The sequence below is a fragment of the Nannospalax galili genome, unplaced genomic scaffold (assembly GCF_000622305.1).
Source record: "Nannospalax galili isolate Female #2095 unplaced genomic scaffold, S.galili_v1.0 scaffold617, whole genome shotgun sequence".
In the NCBI taxonomy this organism is placed as follows: Eukaryota; Metazoa; Chordata; class Mammalia; order Rodentia; family Spalacidae; genus Nannospalax; species Nannospalax galili.
Window position 1 is genome coordinate 1,760,492 of NW_008341872.1, and position 23,140 is coordinate 1,783,631.

Here is a 23,140-nt window from a genome sequence, read left to right on the forward strand (position 1 = left end):
TATTGCCTGCATGTATATAAGCTCTTCCATGTTATGCAATACCCATGGAGGTCAGAAGAGGGTGTAACTGGCGTTATGGATGGTTGTTAGCCACCATATGGGTGCTGGGAATCGAACCAGGGTCCTCTGCGAGAACAGTCAGTACTCTTAACTGCTGAGCCACCTCTCCAGCCCCATTGTTTTTGTATCTTAATGTCGTCTTTTACAGTATCCTTGTCTAGACCCTCAAAGGCACCCAAACCTACAGACACCTTGGATCTCAAGAATAACAGATATGATTAATAGCCGTCTTTATCACAAGGGACTGAAACTACCCCAACCGTCGGTTGTGCAGTATCTCTGATATTGAGGTCGCACCCCCACCCCAGAGAGGTAGCAGTTATCTTAGGTTACTCTCTTCAAGAAGCAAGGACTTCTGCAGTCATCCTGGAGAACCAGAAATGAGACAGTGCTCAATGAAACCACCTCACAGACAGTTTAGTTCCACATATCTCTTGCCCTTGCTTCCCTGTTTAAAGCTTATGATGCCTAAATATGGACTGGAAGGAGGACTGAACTTCACCTGTTCCTTCCACTGGAGCCCAAATTGATTCAATCTCCTTTCTCCTCTTTTCATCATGACTAATCTCTTTAACTGGCACCTTGCTACAGTGACTGAGTCTACCCTGTTGTGAACCAGGACATTTACACTAAAACTCAAGTAACATTATTACCCACAAAGTCGATGAAATGCTCTCTGAAAACTTGCTATGGAAAACTCAGAGTAATGGGGCAGTGGGGAAGTGAGGTATTGGAATGTGTTTCTCACTGACATTCCCAAAGGGAGTAGAGCCACATGAAGAACGAAAGGAATGTATGTGGATAAAAGAAATCCAAACACAATGAACTGAGACCCAGAGGAGAACATCAAAGAGAGGGAGAAGACGGGGAAGATTTATTATGAGGAAAGGAAGTCAAATCAAAGGCAAGGCAAGCATGCCCTGGTGGTAGTAATAACCCAAGGAGCTGGAGTGTTTTCTCTCCGAATAGAGCAGGACCTGAATATAATCAGTGCCTGCTTTGGGATAAAAGAGAGAGCAGGGTACAAAAGGTGTAGCTCTGAAAAACAATCAGCCAACTTTGCATACTTCTTCTCATCAATTCTTAAAGTACACTGCTGGGAGAAGGACACAGGAGTGACTGGCTCAGTGCAGCCGGTTATGTAAGACCCCAGTGACCCTTGAAGTTTGCATCTGTCGCTATCAAGCACGCTGTTTCCTAACACCTTGCTTTGTGTGACATAGTCTACCAGGCACCACAGCTACCAGCTTCCCACCATCTGTTATTTTCTTATGTGGACAGAGACCCAGACATGCAAATTAGCACCTTAGAAACCTCCTTTCTGTTGTTCATTGTCTTCCAATTTTCTGCCCTTTCCTCACATGAAAGAATTTTATCAGTGGATACTAAGAGCCAATGCAAATATGTTAACAAATGTTACCCTTGAGTCTCTGAAAAATAGGCAAAAGAAGATGGATTTCGGAAGAGCTTAAAGGCAGTACAAATATTATGTATTAAACTGATGGCTATTATTGGCATTATTTTTTCCTTTCTTCAAACCCGGGAATATCAAAATATTTAGTGTCAGAGCATGTCTCTCCAGTTCAATTACACCCCTTGAACTTTATAGATGGGCTAAGTGTGGCAGCTTAGATGGTGACTGCATGAGGTCAGTACCCAGTTTGTCTGAAGGGCAGTTTGCTGCCCTTCCAGTGATTGCTAGACTGTAAGAAATCCCCCTTGATACTTGGGAAAACACTTTGTTGATGTTCTTTGCTTGCTGCTGTCTCCTCTGTCCTCCAGTTTCCTAAACTTGTATGTTTGATTCCTTTATTACCATTTCAGTGGTACTCTGGTTTGCATCTAGCAATGCTCACTGGATGTCTAGTATAAGAGATCAGAAACACTTAAATGCAATCTAAGGGTCTGGTAAGAGGACTTAGTGGGTAAAGGTGCTTTCCAAGCCTGAAAAACCCAGTTCTGTCTCTGGAACCCAGATAAAGGTGGAAGGAGAGAATCTACACCACAAAGTTGCCCTTTGACCTCCACATGCACACTGTGTCATGCCTCCCCCCGTATCATATCATGCACACACACACACAATAATAACAAATAAAATGTATTTTTAAAATCGCCGTCTAACTGAAAACTACAGGTGAATGATAGCTAGGAAAAACTGCCTAGAGCAAGGGTTGATAAACTACAGTCCATAAGCCAACTGACTCACTGTGTTTGTTTAATAAAGTTATATTGGAGCACAGTCACGGACATTCATTTAAATAAAGTCATACCCCAGGTAACACTTCAGCCAGTGATGGACCATAAATATGACAGTGGTCCTTTGAGATTATTTTTGGCTAATGACATCATAGCATCTAAGTGTGTGAAAGTATACTGTATGTTTGAAGAATGACAAAATCATGTATAGGTGTCTTCTCAGACCACACCTCAGCTGTTAAATAGACAAGACTTTGCCACTGATGGCTGCTTTCAAAAGACAGTGGCAGAGATGACGAGCTGGAGAGAAACCACATGACCTGTCTCTATCCAGAAATAGTTACTACCTGGCCTTTTACAGAAAAAGTTTCCCAATGCCAGATGATAATACAATCTGGCAACAGTGAATAATATTGTGAGACACCATATAAACACTTATCTATACTTCAAGTTTGTTTTTTGAATCATTAATTTAGTTTTGGTATCAAAGGTATCCATGAATAGGAAAGAAATATGTTTTACCAAAGAATGGCAAAAGAATAGCCTTTGAAAGAAAGATGTGACTTTATTCAATACACTTTAGATGTGACTTTTATTCAATACAGTTGTGAAGATAAATGTTACTTATACAGAGAAATCTGGCTGGCATTTCTTCACACTGAAATAAAGGAAATGTCACTAAGCAGCTCTGTTGTTTCCAGAGCTCCAATATAAATATTCCACTTAAAATGTAATCCTGCTAACAGTTTGTAACAAAGATAAATTAACTCTTTAAATTGCGCTTCTAAATTATTTTACATTTTCATTAAATTTTTACTATTTTTTATAAACTAAAGCATCTTTGAAAAATAATTCTGTCTTATAAGGTCAAAATATTTTTCAACATAGGGAAAAAAAGATATAACGATGGGAGAAGATGTAGAACGTGGGGTGTCTGGGAGGAATTGGGCAGGGAAAGGTGAATGGACAGGATCTAAATACATTGCATTAAGATGTGAAATTGCCAAAGAATAAATATCCATTTATAAAAAGAAGAAAGAGCAAGATGTGGTGGTGCGTGCCTTTAATCACAGTACTTGGGAGGCAGAGGCAGGCAGATTTTTTATGAGATTGAGGCTGGCCTAGTGTACATAGTGAGTTCCAGGCCAACTGAGGCTACAGGGAGACCCCACTCAAAAAGACCAGTATAAATAAATAAATAAATAAATAGAAGAAACCCTGGAAGAAAATATATAAAATTTCTAACATTAGCTAAAATAAGACTAAAATGATTTTTGAGCCTTATCTGACAAAATTTTACAGTGAACATTTTGCTTTCATAATCATGAAAATATCTTCATTAGGGGGCTGGAGAGATGGCTCAGTGGTTAAGAGCACAGGGTGCTCTTGTAGAGCGTCCAGGTTTAGTTTCCAGCACCCACATGGCAGCTAACAACCATCTATAACTCCAGTTCCAGTTCTATAACTCCTCTTCTGATCTCCACAGACATTGCATGACAAGGTGCACTCACATACATGCAGGCAATATACTCAGATACATAAAATGAAAATAATAAATAAAAACTTAAAACAATCTTCATCAGGGATTTTTTTCCCAACAGGTAATAGATGAGAATTGGGCTCTGCTATTATAATAGGTTTGATTAACCTATAATTATATAATTGTCACATATTGTTATCCCAGAGGACTAGATGTCTCAGGTAATCAGTTAAGACAAGTAATCAGTTAAGTTTATTTTATGCATAAAATGATTGTAGAAGTGTGAAATACTCAAAAGACTAAGAATTGTGTCTGAAAATCATTGGATGGATGGACATAAATTAGCAGCTTTTTTCAGCTCCTATTTCGAAGAACTAGGTGATAATGCATGCATTAGTGTACTGGGGAGATGCCTTTCCAAGTCTGCTCCTCAATCTATTGATGTCTTTCTTATTGTAGAAGAGGATGGATGCTGAGGTGCATGGTGAAGTCTGAGCAGAGCCTCTGGTCCAGACCGGCTGCTGGAACCCATGTTCCCACGCACCCGACCACCTCACCCTATGCATATAATGAAGTTCATTATTCAGAAGGAGTCAGAAATTACCATCATCTGTCTGGAGAAGGTCAGCCTTTCTGTCTGGAGAAGGCAAAGGTAGTACTGTTAATAGAAGTGATTTTAGGCTTTTGCTTTCTCAAACTTTTAAACTTATTTATTGTACTTAACTCCATGTTCTGTTGCTGTGATAGTCCAAGGCAACATCACCTACAGTGGATGAGCAGTCAGCACTCACATATCCTTGCACAAACCTTTTTCACAGCCAGCTGGTTCTGTGTCAAGTTCTTATTATCTTACAATGCCTCAAATGGAAGAAAAGGACTGTGATCAAAACTAGAAAAAATTTTTTTTGCTTAGGGCCACATATGATAATCTGGGTATAGGCCACTACTTAACACGAGCAAAGCTCATTTCTTGAGATTTCTGCTATCAGGAAAACACCTCATGGAGCTCAGAAGACCTTCCCAAGCCATGTCTCAATGGATAAAGTGGAAATGAATTTGAAACACATGGATTACATTGCCTTAAAAAATGTGCTTGAGTTTAAAAGTTAACAAAAGTAATGCTTGGTTAAAAACATCTGGGAATTTCTTAATCCTCAAATGTTTGAAAAACAAGTTTCTAACTGAAATTAGATGTTTTTTTTTTTCAAACGTTTATTTATATTAAATGTATTTGCAGGTAATACTTTAACTATGGGTAGAAGTATGCGATTGCTTTAGCTTTTGCTTTGGAAATTTTCTAATATTTTAGTGCTTTGAATTCTCAAACAAGTTTGTTCATGTAGTTATTGAATGACTTTTTAAAAATGAAGAATTCTTCCTGATATGTATAAATTCAAAATACACAATAGACCAGGGATCTAAAAGTTAAACATACAATTTATAAAAATACTAGCACACATCTTAAACATTCAATATGTATTTGATATTTGAATTATTGAGATTGGATAATATCAGCACTACAGGAATGCAAAGGATATATGTCTTGTCTTTTTGGGGGGGGGCCTAGAACTTGCTATGTAGATCAGGCTAGCCCTGATCTCACAAAGATCCATCTGCCTCTGCCTCCTGATTGCTGGAATTTGTTAGGGATGTCTTGATTAGCCTTAATTATCAACTTGGCACAGCGTGGAGTCATGTGAAAGGAGAAGCCTCAGTTGAGGAATTGTTTAGATCAAACTGGCCTGTGGATATGTCTATGGGGGATTATCTTGACTCCTAATTGATGTAGGGGTCCCAACTTACTATAGATGGCAGCATTCTGCTGGTAGGTAGTCCTGAACTTTATGAAAAAGCCAGGTAAGCATGAGCCAGTGAGCAAAGCAGAGAACAAACTATATACACAATGGTTCCTGCCGTACTTGCTTGGCTGTGAGTTCCCTGGTCACAGGTGATGCTGCACGGAATAGCAAGCAGTCCTACCTTTGTGTTCCTGTCTTGAGTTCCTGCCTTGACTTCCCTCATCGAAATGTAAGATGAAATAAACTCTTTCCTCCCCAAGTTGCTTTTGGTCAGAGTGTTTTATCACAGCAACAGATTGAAACTAGAACAGTATTATAGGCAGAGATTTAATTGTCAACATTTACTGGAAAAAGATAGCCTATATTTAAGTGTATTCAAGGTTCTTTATGAAAGAAAAAAGTCATGTACATTCAATAGGAAAAAAAAAGGTTATTTATAGTAAGTAGAGTGGTGACAGGTCCCATAAAAAGGAATAAAGACCAATTGGGTTAATCATTTAGTATCAATGAGGGCAAATTTGCTCTTGTCTCACCCACTTTTAATTCTCTCAACTTTAGGAGAACATATTGCCTCCCACGTAGTTTTGTTTTATTTTAATTCCCTGCATATTTTAAGCAAAATGTAATCTATATATTTTACCTCATTTATACAACTTAGCTAGACATCAGTAAGAATATTTGATGCACAACATATTTTGAGATCTTTAAAACTATTTTCCATAAAGAAGTGAATGAATCATAAGGATGTTAAATTCAAGTTCAAACGATATTCCTAAGAATGAGCTTCCTGGCTTCTCAGCCTATTCATCCATTTTCCTTTATTCCCTCCTTCCATCCCTTCTGTCCTCTCCCTCCCTCCCTCCCTCCCTCCCTTCTTTTTTAAACACAGGGTTTCCCTGTAGGCCCAGTTAATCTGGAATTCACTATGTAGACCTGGTTATCCTCCATCTCATAGAGATTTGATTGCCTCTGCCTTCAGAGTGCTGGGATTAAAAGCGTGTGCCACTATGCCTGGCCCTATTCATGTTTCTTAAAATCCATATCAGAGGGTGACTAGAATCATCAGATGGATGACTAGAACTTCAGTACCATGAAGGGTTCAGATAACTAGCCTGGTATCAGGAAAAAGAATGAATCAATTAAACTACAACTTTCTTGTACAGGAGGTCTTTTCTGTAGTAAGATCCACTGATCCTCTCACTCCTGTAGATAGTGTACTTCCCAACTTTAATGTGCATATGAATCATCTGGGACCCTTGTTAAATTGTAGATGCTGATTCAGTAGGTTCAGGTGGGCCTGAGAATCTGAATTCCTAACAAGTGTCCAAGTGATGCTGATGTTGCTGGGCCAGACCACACTTTGAGAAGCGAGGATCCTCTTGCTGCATTTCTTGATTTGTACTGATATTTGGGGGTAGACAATTGTTTGGATAAGGGCTGTTCTATGCATTGTAAGACATTTATCAGCATCCTTTGGCTAAAACCAGTAGATGCCTGTAGTGACCAGTCAATGCCTGTAAGGACCAATTTCAAGTTGTGACATACAAAAATGTCCTCAAACATTACTAAATTGTCTCTCTTTTAAAAAAATATTTTATTTATTATTAGTAGTAAATATTTTATTATTTTTTAAATTTTTATTTATTTTTTATCTTATGTGTATGCACGTATTGCCTGCATGTAGGTGAGTGCACCCATGTCGTACAATGCCTGTGGAGGTCAGAAGAGGCTGTCGGAGCCCCTGGGACTGGAGTTATGAACATTCATTAGCTGGCATATGGGTGCTGGGATTCAAACCCGGGTCTTCCGCAAGAACAACCAGTGTTCTTAACCTCTGAGCCATCTCTCCAGCCCCTATCTATCTATCTATCTATCTATCTATCTATCTATCTATCTATCTATCTATTTATCTATCTATCTATCTATCTATCTATCTATTTATTTATTATTTATTTTATGTGTATGTGTATATTGCCTGCAGGTAGGTAAGCGCACCTGTGTTGTGCAATGCTCCCGTAGAACAGAAGAGACTGTCAGATCCCCTGGAACTGGAGTTATGGACAGTTGTTAGCTGCCATGTGGGTGCTGGGATTCCAACCCAGGTCTTTTGCAAGAACAGTCAGTGTTCGTAACCATTGAGTCATCTCTCCAGCCCCTATTTATTATTTTTATTTTATGCCTTCACATATGTAAGTGTACCCAAGTTGTACAATGCCTGGAGAAGTCAGAAGAGGACATCAGACCCCTGAAACTGGAGTTATGGACAGTTGTTAGCCACCATGTGGGTGCAGGGAATCGTACTCAGGTCTTCTGCAAAAGCAACCAGTGATCTTAACTGCTGAGCCATCTCAACAGTCCCCTAAATTGTCTCTTATATTTGTTTTTGGTTTACACCATTTTTTTATTGCTATGTGTAATGATTATATGTTTGCTGTGTGATATAAACACTACTTTTAATGAACTGATTTCAGACCATAGAAAAATAGCTTCCTTTCTACATGTTACTAAGCAATTAGTTATTTTAATTTATGGACACTATTGGTTTTATAACTGATAGTTTCCCTCCCTCCTAGGACCACTAGGGTGCTCAGAAGCAAATTTGTAAACCACATTTAGCAATTGTAAAATCTTGCAGGAATAAATATCTAAAAATAACTCAACTATTGGATTAGTGTAATTCTATGTGGTTACTTTTCGCATTGATGAGCTCTCTCACTCTCTTTCTGTCTCCTTTTTGAGGGAGAAAAGGTTTAACCTATCTTAAAATTCAAGATAAAGCCCATTATGAAAGAGAAGTCAAGGCAGGAGCTTGGAGCAGCTGGTCAGATTGCATTCCTAGTCAAGAAGCAGAGAGCAGACACGTGCAAACTGCTGTTCAGTTCCCTTTCTCTGTTTGTACAGCCTAGGTCACCTGCTCAGGGAGTGGTCCCTGTCACAATTAAGATGGCTCTTGCCACATCAGTTAATATATTCATTTTTATTATTTAATATCTGGGAATTTCACATATACATATAATGCATTTTTAAGTTGAATTTCTTTGTGATTTTCATTCAGTCTTAATTAAGAGTGAGATTCTTAGTAGGTTGTACAGGCTTTAGTGGATCAAAGGGCATTCGGAGACACAAACCTGATTCTCTCTCTCTATATATATATTTTTTAAAGAGATTTTTTTTTGTGAAATTCATACAATATTTATGAAATATACAAAAAAATCACTCTTGGGGCTGGAAAGATGGTTCAGTGGTTAAGAGCACTGACTGCTCTTGCAGAAAACCCGGCTCAATTCCCAGCACCCACATGGTGACTACGTACCATCCTTAACTCCAGTTCCAAGGGAATCTGAAGCCCTCTTCTGAACTCTGCGGCATTGCATGACATGGGTGCACTCACATACACGCAGGCAATATACTCATATACATAAAATAAAAATAATAAGTAAAATACTTAAAAAACTCTTTTTAAAAATATATTTTTGTAGATTTGTTTCAACTGATGCATATTAATTAATGAATTTAAGCAAATAATGAGTTAAGCCTCAAAACTGCGTAATAATATAGCCTGTTTTCTCCCAACTGAAGTTAAACTAGGAATGAAGGAAAAGAAGAGAAAATTAACATGAAAAAGAAAGGAATTTGGGGAGGGAATGTATATGTTTATTAGAGATACAAAATTAGCTATAAAGTTGAAGCTGATTCAAAAAATGGCCAAGCTATTCAATCTTCCCTCTCTGGGACTAGGGTGAGAACCAAAGTTCACACACCCTGGTGAGCTACTTAGAACTCACCCACTCCTTTGCAATTTCCACATTCACAGTTGTAGTTTTGATTGCCCACCTGGCATACTAGACCAGACTGTGATCACTCTGTCCCTCCAATTAAAAAAATCAAAAGTGGAAACCTGAAGCACAGACCAACTCTCTAGTTATATCTAACCAGAAAGCAACCAAGCTATGACAGCAATAAAAATAGAACTAAACTTCTACTCAACAAAGGCAGACTAGAATTTCATATCAGACCACCACCAAAAAATAAAGCCCATATGCATAGGTCACAACACAAAAACACAAATAATATGAAAAACCAAGATAATATGTTCCCACCAAATCCCACCAGTTACAGACGTGTTCTTCAATGAGAGCTATCCAGAGGAACCTCAGAACATAAAACTTAAAAGACCAATCATAAACATGATCAAAGAATTAAAAGACTTTAAAGAACACACAAAACAACTCAAGAAACTCAAAAAAGATAAGAATAAACTGACTGAAGCTCAAAAAAAAAAAAAAAAAAAAAAAAAAAAAAAAAAAAACAACAACAACAAAAAAAACCAAATAGACTGCTGAATGAAATGACAAAGACAATTCAGGATTTGAAAGGTGAATTCATGAAAGAGATAGAAATATTGAAGAAAACCCAAGCTGAGATGAAGATGGAATAGGGAAACTCAACAAGCTAACTAGAAAAGGCAAAAGAAAGTCTTGCCAGCAGAATGAATCAAACAGAAAACAGAGTATCAAGACTTGAAGATAAAGTTGGAAAATTGAACAATTCAAGCAAAGAATATGGAACCCCCCCCCCAGGAATGGAATATGCAGGACTGTGGGACACCATGAAAAGACCAAATCCATGAATTATAGGCATAGAGGAAGGAGAAGAATCTCAGGTCAATGACATTCATCAGGATTATAGAAGAAAACTTCCATAAGTTAAAGAAAGGCGTACCCATACAGATACAAGAAGCACACAGAACACCAAATAGGACCATAAAAGAAACTCCCCATAGCATATCATAGTAAAAACACTAAACATACAGAGCAAAGAGAGAATACTGAAAGGTGCAAAAGAAAAACAAGTTACATGTAAGGGAAAACCCATTAGAACTGCAGCTGAGTTTTCAATGCAAACTTTAAAAGCCAGAAGAGCCTGGAATAATGTATTCCAAGTTCTAAATGATCACAGATGCTAATCCAGATTTCTTTACCCACAAAACTGTCTATCATAGTCAAAAGAGAAAGAAAACTCTTCCATGATAATAATAGGTTGAAAGAATTCATATCCACCAAATCAGCCCTACAAAGAATACTGGAAGCAATACAAAGGACTGAAGAAAGGAATGACCATACTAAAAGCTATGGGAAGTAAAACAAATAAAGCTATCATTATGGAAAAACAAAATAAGACTAAGAACACAAACAGAAAATAAAATGATAGTAAGCAATACACATCTTTCAATAATAACTTTAAACATCAACAGATTCAAATCTCCAATCAAAAGATACAAGCTAGTTGATTGGATTAAGAAAATCCATCTATTTGTTGTCTACAAAAAAAAATCATCTTACGTTTAAGGACAGGCACTACCTTAGAATGAAAGGATGGAAAAAATATTCCAAGCAAATGACACAAAGAAATAAGAAGGTGTTGTTATCCTAATATCACGCAAAACATATTTCAAACTAAAATTAATCAGAAGAGATAAGGAAGATCACCTTATTTTAATCAAAGGAACATTTGATCAAGAAGATATTACAAACATGAACATATATGCACCAAACTCTGGTGCACCCAGTTTTACAAAAAAAGTACTGCTGGATTTCAAGACACAGATTAACCACAACTCAGTAATAGTAAGTAACTGCAATACCCCATTTTCTCTAATAGACAGGCCATCTTGACATAGAATAAACAGAGAAACACCTGAATTAAATGATATCATGGACCTAACACACAGCTACAGAATATTTTGCCCAATCACCAAAGAATACATATTCTATTAAACAGACCATAAAAGTTTCTCTGAAATAGACCACATACTAGTGTACAAAACAAACATCAAAAAATACAAAAGTTGAAATAATTCCACATATTCTACAGACCACAATGCACAAAGCTTAAAATCAACAGCAAAAGAAGCTCTAATAATTACACAGACTCATGGAGATTAAACAATACAGTACTAAACGATGAACTGGGTTAAAGAAGAAATGAAGAAACAAACAAAAATATTACTGGAACTAAATGAAAAATAAAAACACAACACAACAAAACCTCTGGTACACATTAAAAGCAGTCCTAAGAGGAAAGTTTATAGCACTCAGTGCCTACATTAAGAAATCAGAAAGAACATAAAAAATGACTTAATAATATAACTCAAGAATCTGGAAAAAGAACAAATGAAACCCAAACCAAGCAGATGAGAAGAAATATTAAAAGTCAGAACAGAAATCAATGAAATAAAAACAAAAAATTACAAATAATTAATGAATCTAAGAGCTGGTTCTTTGAAAAGATACACAAGATAGACAGCCCCCTAGCCCAGCTAACCAAATGAAGAAAAGAGCAAACCCACTGGGTGATCAAACTCAACCCGCACCCCCCCACCCCCCACCTCTGCAGTGCTGACAGCTTTGGCATGAACACTTCTTGCCATTTCTAGTCCAACCATCCTGGTCTACATTCTCTTTCTGCCTCAGAGCTTTGAATTTGCTGTTCCACCCCATTTCTTCCTCTTTACACACCTCCACTGAGGTGATCTTGGAATTCTTCCAACCATTCTCTAACAGCCATTCTATCCCACATCTGTCTCTCTATTGCCCTACTATGTTCTGTTTTTTAGGACCTACCACAACTTGACATTATGCTACCAATTTTCTTCTTTTCCTTTAAAAAGTTCTTGGTTCATCCCACAAGATGTTTCAAAAAGGCAGAGATTTCATTTTACTTCAGTGTTCCCCATGGGCTTGTTTTCAGTTCCTGGAGTGGACTGTGCTCTTTCTCTGTCTAGGACGTTTGTACAGCCTCTGTCCAGCCCTGCATTTTTACATACCCTTCTTATTTTTCCTAAAGACTCTTCTGCTGGACATCTCCCTGATTGTCAGTATAGATTAGATTCTACGTGATCTGCCTGCAGAACCACATTCCTGTTCTGTGGACAGCTTATCCACTTTATATTATGCATATGCTCACCATGATTAGCATCTTACTGAAAACAACAGTGCCACTATCCACCGATTCTGTATTTGTAAATAAGCATGATAACTTCTACCTCAAGAATATAAAATAGAGCCTCTCAGTCACCAATACCAACTTTTCATTTTGACAGAGCAGGGCACCTCAGGCTTATCTGTGTGAATGTCCCCTGTCCAGCCCACCAGGTTCTTGTGTGTGTAAATACCAGAGAAATGAAAATAAGGTTTTCAGACCTTGATGCTTTGGAAATCTTTTGTTGGAGGGGGGGATATAGTCACCTGCTTCTGTTGCTAACTATGCAAGTAAGATATTATTTCCTTAATTAATGTTTCTATAAACATATAAACTTAAATCATCTTCTGTAAAACATATTTTAACTTAAATTTTATAAATGAGAAACAGAATCACACTCTCAGAGGAAGGACTGTGGTTTAAGGCAGGCCGGATCCCATGGGTCATAAATTGGGAGTCATCTCTCCTATGAGAAAAATCAGAGAAGAGCCCAGGCCTTCCATGTGGAGAGTCTCCCTGGCAGATGCTAGAGAGGCTGCTCAGGTGAGAACTGTTCTTCAAGTGACAGATTCATTCTCTCAGAGCTCCTGTACAGCATCATGTTGATTAGTTTATGGTTTATTTTATTTTTTAAGGTTTATTTATTTTTATTGTATGTGTATGAGTGTTTGCCTGTATGTATGTGTGATCACCACATGTAGGATGGTGCCCATAAGGCCAGAAGAGGGTGTCAAATCCACTGAAACTTACAGACTGTTGTGAGCCATCATGTGGCTGCTAGGAAATGAACCTTGGGCCTCTGTAAGAGCAACAGGTGCTGTTAACCACTGACCCATCTTTCTAGCCCCTGTGGTTTATTATTATTATTATTATTATTATTATTGTTGTTGTTGTTGTTGTTGTTGTTTGAGACAGGGTCTCCTTATAGCCCCAGCTGGCCTAGAACTCACTAAGTAGACCAGGAGGACTTTGTCTCCCAAGTGCTGGGATTAAAGGCGTGCACCACCATGGCTAGCCCCTGTGGTTTAATGTCAGTGTAGTATGCTCATGTCTGTGAGGTGCTTGATATAAATAATTCATCTGAAAAATAATTATTTCTATAAAATTATTTTTTAAAAGTTTGATGAATCTTTTTATAAGAGAAAGAAAAAAATAGGTGTTTACTTTTCCTTACCGGTTCCTAAAGAGTGCAAAAAATGTAAACCTAGGTGTTTGTTGTCCTTTACCAAGCTTCCATTTGCTCACCTAAGGAGAGTTTGTCAATAGAGAACTCAGGCCTCTGTTGGTTCCTGGAAGACTCACCTGCTTCTGTGAGCATGTAGCCTTCTGTAAGGACACACTAGTGTCTGCCAAATCATCAAATACCTGGACTCTTGACTACCCACATTTTTTAGAAACTATTTAAAAATCCCCCATCAGCTGAAATTTGGTGCAAGTAGAGGTAAATTACCTGTGTTCACCTATCCCTGCCTTTCCCTCCCTCTCATCAAACTTATGTAGGAAAATACATAAAAGGGTATCAGCACCTAAACCCCAACAGAGCTCAAAAATACAGATTTTTCTCAGCTTACTCTGCTTTCAAATGAGATTTGATGATCTCCAGAGGCCTTTTTGCTTCTCCACAGGGCATAACACCACCAGTTTCACAATGGAAGTAAGTGGAAAAATAACACACAATTTACTGCAATTTGATTTGTAGTGAATTGGACTCCAATATACTGTTCTGCAGGGACTCTCAAGGGCTCAGGGCCACTTTGTATCCTTTAGAGCAGGCAGTCTCCAAACAACAGTAATGGATGATTGATAATCTGAGTGTGAGCTTCTCTGAAAAAATGATAAAAATACTTACTGCAGGTATGAGTGCACCACCATATCACCTTTTCTTTACAAATGTTACATATAGAATATATTTAGGGTATTGAAATGTGCCATAGCAAACTGATTCTGCTCTCCTGGCAAGTACTCCTCCCTTAATATGGTTATTTTTAGGGTAAGCTGTATGAAATACGCTTCAGTGCATTTTTGCCCCATGTATGTCCTCACTTGTGCCTCTATTTGTTTTTGTTGTTGTTTTATTTAAATGACACACATTTATTGCTGCACATAATACATGTGATTTATAAGTTACAAATTTGTGGGAAGTCTATTTCTTACTGTCTTTTAAATAAAAATCCTAACTAGTTTATTGGGCTTACTAACAGAGCATAGGGTTGGGGTTTATTTACAGAAGAGTGGGTGCCTCCTATCCACCATTTATGCCTGAGCTGCAAAGTCCACACTCAAATATGTATCTGTGACTTCCCAACAGCCACACAAAATGGTGAAAGAGTTGCCTCATGCTGTTCCTGGATTGTATATCCTTAGCTCCTCCCCCACATGCAGTTAAGGTCAACTGATTGGGTGGGGAAGGGTAACTGACTCCCCCCTTGACTCCTTGATGAGCAAGGTGTGACTATAGCTTGCCAGCTTAGGCAAAAGTCCCTGAGCCTTCGAGGGGGCGGTAGGTGTGAGATGATCTTTCTCCATTGTAGCACGTGTGCCTCTATTTGTTAGCAAGGCCCCTTTAAATCTACCAGAAGCGTAGCCAAGGAGAACGCCATAATAAAAGAACTGATAATTTCTAGGTTTAAATGTCTGGTTTCATTGACTGCCAGATAAACCTTTCTGGGTCTCCGTACAAGTAGCTCAAGAGACTAACTGTGCTCACAAATTTCACTTCATGTTATTTCCTAGTTGGATGAACATTCATCTCCCTGTAGATAAATACGAGGCAATCCAAGATGAGACAGTCTTTAAAAGGAAGATTTAAAAAACTAAATAGTTCAAAGAAGACCAAACTTCCTTTTAAACTTCAAGCAGAGTTTTTGAAAACATAGCTAATGGGTTATAACAGTATCTGATGTCCTCTACTGGAATTTAGGATGTGTTAAGTTGTGGATTTAAGTGTATAACATCCTTACCGTTGATTTTGGTCATGCTGAGCCTTACACCTGCTCTTGCCTTGGGACATAACAAGCACCAGCAGTAATCTCATAACTCAGGAGAGCAATTTGGAGGTTTTTTTTCTCTAGCCAAGGGACTTCAGTGTCTCACAGGTCAGTGCAGATGTCTACAAGTGGTACGGGTGTGGGAGGGAAGAGGAAAAGAGGAACATGCAGCCACCATGGCATCTGCCTCCCTTAGCTGAAATCGCCTCTTTGGAGAAATGAACCTGGGAGTGTAACATAATCTGAGATGAGTTCCAGAGCACCAAGAAATGTTTTCTAGAAACTGAAATTAGTTTTCTCTATTCAGTGTCTGTCCAAAAGGGCCAGTGAGCCACTGCAGTGGAAACAAGGCCCCATGGGAAATAAATGCTGCATCTCCTATTGGCTGTTTTTCATTCTCATGATCTGGGAAAAGTTTTCAGATTCTTTTCTGGCTCCAAAGTTTACAACTTCCTTGATGGGGAAATTGTCTGAATCCTGTAGTAAAACTAACTTATTAAAAATGAACAAGGGCTGGGGAGATGGCTCAGCAGTTAAGAGCACTGGCTGTTCTTGCAGAAGACCAGAGTTTGAATCCCAGTACCCACATGGTGGCTAGCAATCTTCCATAACTCTAGTTCTAGGGGAATCCGATGCCCTCTTCTGACCTCCTCCAGGCAATGCATGACATGGATACACACATGCAGGCAAGACATGCATACACATAAACAAAATAACAAAATAAACAAAAAATATTTTAAAAATAACAAAGACACCTCACTCAAAACTATTAAGTAGAAGCACACTGTTATTGCTACTGGATTTTGTTGACTGCTAAGCAAGGAGGGTTCCTTGAAAGAGAAAATGTGTCAAAGCATGTTAAAATTGTGTTTTTCTGTTTTTCATCTGAAGTTTCGTGATGAAAGCCTAGAGGTGTTCCTGTCTGCCATCTTTATGGTGCAAGCTGAGCGTGCCCAAAGGGCTCCTGACCACCATTTTATTTTAACCCTTTGAACATGTGCTCCATGACTGTGAGCTAAGCATGCTCAAAAATGTGCCTGCCGTCTATCCTTTAACAATGACTTAAAACTGAGCATGCTCAGAAATGTGCCCACATCTAAAGTGCTTCCCAACATGAACAGAGACTCCCACCCCCATTAAAATCCCCATGCTTCCTTCCTCCCATATTCTCCTTACCTGCCATAAGTAAATCTTTCTCCATGTTTTTATTTCTTGGGAGTGCTAGTTGTGGGCTTGCAAACTCCATTGCACTATGGCACTTAGTTACAATTGTACCAGAAGGACATAAGGACCAAGGTCAACTTAAATACACACACACACACACACACACACACACACACACACACACACACAGCTCTAGGTCATCCCTGCTAGGTAATATCACTATCAAAAGAAAATACTCTATTATTATTTTTTTTTTAGATGATAGAATGAGTCAAGTATCGTGGTGCATGCCTTTAATCCCAGCACTCGGGAGGCAGAGGCAGGTGAATCTATGTGAGATTGAGGCCAGCCTGGTCTACATAGCAAGTTTAGGCCAGCTTGAGCTAAAGGGAGACCCTGTCTCAAAAAACCAAATCCTTCAAAAAAAAAAAATGATGGATTCAGTCAACATTTTCAAAAACAAACAACAAAAAACTAGTCCCTTAATGGAGTCTCAAGCTAATTTTAACTCTTCCAATAATTCAAGTCAGTAAGAAATCTGAGTTTTGCAACTGGATGCTTAAAATAGCTCTAGACTTCCTCCATATTATAACAAGATTAAAACTTACTATATAGTAAACCTTTCACATTTTAGGCCAAATTTGAAACACACATTGATAGTTTCAGTGAGTGGAAACATGTCTAACTCTATCTTTGATACAGATAGCACTCTGAAATTCACTCATCCTCTTTTATATTAACTCCTGGAACCCATATTCATATATTATCAGAAAAATGAGCAATTATAAAGAGTTAACTTGGAACTTTATTGATTTGGGATATCCCCACAGTCTGGTATACCTAATTACAAAGAACATACTTAAATTAAGCAACACTACTTTTATTTTTTTTTCCACTAGAAAAGAAATTTGAGAAGGCTAATCAAATGACTACAGACACTGAGAGTATCAGCTTCCTCACAGACATGGCAGATAATCATATTTGTTATTATTGACTGCTTGAACCTGATTTTCCCTGGGCTAGCAGCATATACTCTTTATTTTGTTTGGAAGTGGGAAACAGCATGGGAGGTAGAGTTTGGGAAACTGAACCCTCAAAACCTACACAGCTAGATGACTGTGAATTGGATCCCCATCTTTCTACTGGGTTCCTTTCTAGGGGTTGGATTGCTTGGCTTTTTCCTGTGAGAAAATGGCATGTTCTACAAGAGTGTTGGGGCCATTAAGTAGATCTCAAGAGATGAATATGTCTGCCCTCTGAGGATTGCTGGTGAAAAGTTCCAGTTAGCCCTACATTTCCTGTGAGCAGTCCAAACCAGTTCAAATGGCTGTCAGAAGAGTGAGTCTGGCCTGGCATTCAGGGTTGTAGCATCTGTGTCTCAAACTACTGTCTTTCCCAGAAGCAGGGTAAAGGCATGAAGTGTAAAGGAGTGCCAGGTTCCGGGATCCAGAGTGCATACTGCTGTTGTCAAGGACCGGAACTTGGCTCCTAGTACCTATGTCAGGCAGCTTACAACTGACTCTAGGGGATTTGACACCTTCTTCTGGTCTCTGAGGGCACCCACACTCAAATACATGTAATGTACAAACAGAAACACACACATACATATAAATAAAAAATAAATCTCTAAAGTAATAAAAGGCTTGAGAATAGAAGATAATAAAACAAAATTTAAAAATCATGTGAAGAAATTTATTAACTGATAGAAGTGATATTAAAAAGTTAAAATAGTGCAAAAATCTTTGATCACCAAATATCAAAGTTATAACTAGGAAAAGCTTCGGCATACTCAATGGTTACTCGTTTTGCCCAAGGATCCAGGGTAGCTGCAATGACATTGTTACTGATCCCATCATTATTTAAACTGACTGTGTTTTTGTTCCACTTTAAACTGTTCCTGTGGGAGATCTGGGACCTGACATTCTGTTTTTATGTTATCTCCTGGCTCCCAGTCTCATGGGCTCTTGATCATCTGCATCACCTCTCCACTATGGTTCTGCTCTATCTTCTTGTCCTCTAATCTCCAAGAAATTGGGGATTGTGTCTGGTTGATGTCTGAATCTTGAGCACCTTAGGGCTCAGTACATGGCACATAGTAACTGTATATGAGAAAAATCTCTTGGAGTCATGGCTGAGTGTAGCTTCCCTCCCTTATTATCTCTATTCTGTCTGGACCTGTGTCTAGAGCCTGCTTCAAGGCCCTGTTTTTTTTTTTCACATTGGGGACAGAAAATTAGAAACAAAGTGACACAATGGTTTGCAAAAATTGGCAGACCCACTCAAAGGGAAGGAGGGAACTCATGCGTGGTACTGTAACTAGTGAAATACACATGGGCCAGGCGTGGTGGCGCATGCCTTTAATCCCAGCACTTGGGAGGCAGAGGCAGGTGGATCTTTGTGAGCTTGAGGCCAGCCTGGTCTACATAGTGAGTTCCAGGGCAGCTGGGGCTATAAGGAGACCCTATCTCAGAACAAAATCAAACCCAAATTTAAAGGTTTCTTCTTTCTTTAGGCTGAAGAATGTCAGTAAGATAGCCGAATACATGTGGTTGGAGAGGTCATAGATCTTAGAGAAAAACCTGTATCTGTGTCTGTCACATCCATAGACAAATATAATTTCTTACTGTATGCTAAATATGTATCCTTATAGTTATAGACAAGTAAACCTCTCACCACTCATCAAAGAAGCTTCTTATTGCAATAGATGGAGACTATTACAGAGTTCCACAACTGGTCACACACAGAAAATCATTGTCTGTGAGAGGCCCACCCCTTAGTGACACATCTAAAATGGAATTTCTACACCTAAGGCTCACGGAACATAGCAGAACAGAAGTTAGAGAAAATATTAATGCATCCCTCAACTCTCACCAGTGAAGCCACTCTGGGCTCAGGGACAATTGTGGAAGGGGGTTGGAAATACTCGAAGAGCCAGGGGTGGTAGATGACCACAAGAAAACAGAGTTTTCCAAGTGGCTGGGAACTTGCTCATATGATCTTATAGCAATGGTGACAGCATGCACAACACCCGTGCAAACTTTATCCAGACAAGAACCCAGCATAGAACTGGGGAAATGGGTAAGAAGCCCCAACTTTAGCCAAGGAATTATTGACAGCTAGCTTATCACTGCTGGGTGAGGGAGTGTTGGTCTTCTTTAAGGGAGTGACTCTAGGCAGACTGAACAGGCTCCAGTGGATGAACTCACACCAAGGGATATCTGGGGACCCAAACTTTACTCGATAGGCTTTAACATATATGACAGAATGTATGAAATCCAGTGGGAGGGCTATGGGGGCGTGCAGATAGAGGAGGGCCTCTAAATATGATTAAGATGTATGAAATGCACAAAAATTCAATAAAAATATATATCAAAGAAAAAAAATGGCAGGCTTAGATGTACCTAAGTAGGCTCAACAAGGTAAGAACAGATGGATCAACTTTACTGAAAAAGAAGTAACTAAGATATAAGATGTTTTCAAAATGATGTATTTTAACATGGCTCTTTTGGCCCATGAAAGAGTATGGCAATATAGGTACTTTGAGAGTTTGTCTTTGTCATTGACATCTGAAATTTCTTGAGTGTGGGCAGTTCAAAGCACTTACCTTCGATGGTGCACTGATCTGGGATTGGGATCTTCTTGGCAATTTCCATGGCATAAGCTTTCACCTTACTGAGGTTTTCCTTTAAATGCAAGTAGAGCTTGTCTTCGTGTTCAGCAGGACTTGTGGATGACCCTGGAGTCTCTTGCTGGACATGTTCTTTAACAGTTTCTGGCACATTCTCTGATTCTGTGTGTATAATACTTGGGTGTGATGCTGAAGAATTTCTCGGCTGTGACCCATGGGTAGCTGTCTTAAGGGGCAACTTTCCAGTTCCATGGCTAAATGGGTCTATGTCTGAAAGAGACATGCTGGTGGGTATTCCTGATCTTTCTTCATCTTCCCCATCATCTGAACTCACATCCTTTGTGAGCACAGTATGCAAAGCCAAACTTTTGGACCTACAAACAAAGGTTAGAAGAGTTAAAGACATAAAAAATAACAAAACAAACCTAGCACTAGGACAAAATTTATTTCCTCTGGCATGAGAGGCTATTAATAGACTGGACAAAACAAGGACCTCTAGGTTATGTCACAAGTCATGCCTCTGAAAATCTAGAGCTGGGATGTGGTTCACTGGTATAGGGCATGTTCAGCATGCACAAGGCCCAGAGTTTTATCCTTAGTGCTACCAAGAAGAAAAAAAGAAAAGAATATCTAGATCACATCCCCAAAGATTTAAATCCATTTCATAGCAAAGCATGCTGCAAAGTGATAGATATACATATTTTTATCCTTTTATCACTTTTGATTATTTATTAGAAAGTAAGAAGTGCCATTGACTGCCATTCTCAAAATTGACTTTCCTATTTTCACAAAGTTTAAAAAAAAATAAAACCATAGACCTGCCTCTCAGTTGTATTCCCTTAATCAAAATAGTGAGCTGACTTGAACAAGAGCACTACAGATAATGTCTCATTCATAAAAGGACGGAATTTTGAGTGGCTATAGGTATAAAAACAGCATGACACAGCATGACACAGCATGACACAAACCAATAGCAAATGCAATACATACTTGGTGCAGATAACAGAACCAATTCATACCTGCTAAATCTAATACTTTTTCTTTCTTCCTTAGAGACTTGGTCTAAGCTGTATCTTCTGATGGCGCCTGGGGTGTTGCGCTCAACATTTATTTTGTCTTCAAAAGCCTGGAGTTTAACTTGGAGCTTTTCAGGGTCTTCGCTTTCAGGTGCCATGGTCGTGGCTTCTCCCAGTTTCTCAGGGAAGCCATTTTCAGTGCCCACTTTTCTCCTAAAGGAACAGAGATGGGGGCATGAGCTGCTTGTCACTGAAACCCTTCAGCATAGTAAGGTTTGATTTCACTGTCTTATTTGGAAATGAAACCTGCTGGATGATGTTTTTATGAGTTGTTTAGCAAATACTCATTGAATATTATGGGCACAGGCTTTTGATACTGCCTCTATAGAGCTCCTGCCAGAAGTTTAGAAACAGTGATGTTTATGCCAACTTTGTGTTACAAATGCCAGATGCTTTCTGAGGGTTTGTGGAATAAAAGCAGTTTGCATGAGCATTTACCACACTCTTATTTAGAAACTCTTCAAAGTATGGCAAAAATTCGTACCATGCGTTTTCTAGGAAATTTGCTTGTGTTGATGTTTTATATGTGCTGAGGTATTTGTTAATAGAAGAAAATGTCATATGTTTTCTTTAAACTGCTGGCTTTGTTAATTTTAGAGAAATCATTATAAGTCTTTTACCTTCAAAGTAAGAAAAATCTTTCTGAATTTTAAGGTACTGGAGGAAGGAGATTGTTCAAGAAAGATATTAGTTATTCTAACATACTTTATAACAGAGATTATAAACCACTGTGTGGGTCATTAAAATTTTCTCTTTCCAAACAGGGGTTATGTGTGGTATGATTTGTGAGGTCCCCTGAGAGCTAACAGTTCCCTAGACAGGTTTAAGAGCCTGTAGAAAATCTGAAAAAAGAAACAGCACTGTGATGTTCCCTAAGTTGGAATATGGTGACAGGAAGGGAGAATGTATTTGTCTCGCTCCTCTGAATTCTAATATTGAGCTGGCTTAGCTTTACATGAAGTTTTACTTAACAATTATCACTACTGATCACAGCATATGCTAGTATTAATGTATAATCCTCAGGGTAAAATGAGTTGTTTTATGCTCCATACCGCTGACATAAAATATGTAAGATTTAAAAACATCAGGTAATTCTTCATCACCAACTGGATGTCTTACAATTCTATCCAATTTCAGCACTAACTATGTGGAGTCAGCATCAGGCTGCACAGACTGCCTGGCTTCAGATGCCAGTTTCAAGTATGGGGTCCCAGGCTAGTCACACTGTGAACAACTTGGGAAAAGAATCAGAAGCTTTCCACACATGCATCCCTTCCTCAAGATTCAGTGATTCACTGCAGGAGATTTTGGGCCTGAGTGAGAAGTCATGAATTATCCTTAGTTACCCACTGACCCCAGGAGGGCCAGGTTGTGCACCACTAGGGCAGGGTTGCCAGTAAAAGACAAACACCAAGTCAAGTAAGACTTTCAGATAAACATGAAATGTTTTAAAAGCTTAAAATATGCAAAAAATTATTAGGGGCTGGAGAGATGGCTCAGTGGTTAAGAACCCTGGCTGATCTTGCAGAAGACCCAGGTTCAGTTTCCAACAACCACATGGTGGCTAACGACCATCTGTAACTCCAGTTTCAGGGGATCTGATGCCTTCTTTTGGCCTCCATGGACATTGCACTTATGTGGTACATTTACATACATGCAGGCAAAACACTCATATACATAACATAAAAATATATAAATTCAAATTTAAGTATTTATTATTAAAATATTTATTACATGTAAGTATTCATATATATTTTTATAAAATAGAA

General features: G+C 38.6%; 1 protein-coding gene and 1 long non-coding RNA gene across 3 annotated transcripts in view; one reads left to right on the forward strand and one right to left on the reverse strand.

The window, feature by feature from the left end:
• The window catches only part of LOC103737622, a 190,307-nt gene extending 185,938 nt beyond the window's left edge, over window positions 1–4,369 (forward strand). The window contains exon 4 of the long non-coding RNA XR_607409.3: window positions 4,196–4,369. This is a non-coding gene — a long non-coding RNA (uncharacterized LOC103737622). The remainder of the gene's footprint in view (window positions 1–4,195) is intronic.
• Veph1 (ventricular zone expressed PH domain containing 1) overlaps window positions 1–23,140 on the reverse strand; it is a 243,699-nt gene that overhangs the window by 100,574 nt on the left and 119,985 nt on the right. For both annotated transcript variants that reach the window (XM_008837452.1, XM_008837453.2), the window contains exons 7-8: window positions 21,315–21,524; window positions 20,272–20,669 (exon numbers count right to left, since the gene is read on the reverse strand). In XM_008837452.1, coding sequence (XP_008835674.1) covers window positions 20,272–20,669; window positions 21,315–21,524 — 608 coding nt within the window. The remainder of the gene's footprint in view (window positions 1–20,271; window positions 20,670–21,314; window positions 21,525–23,140) is intronic.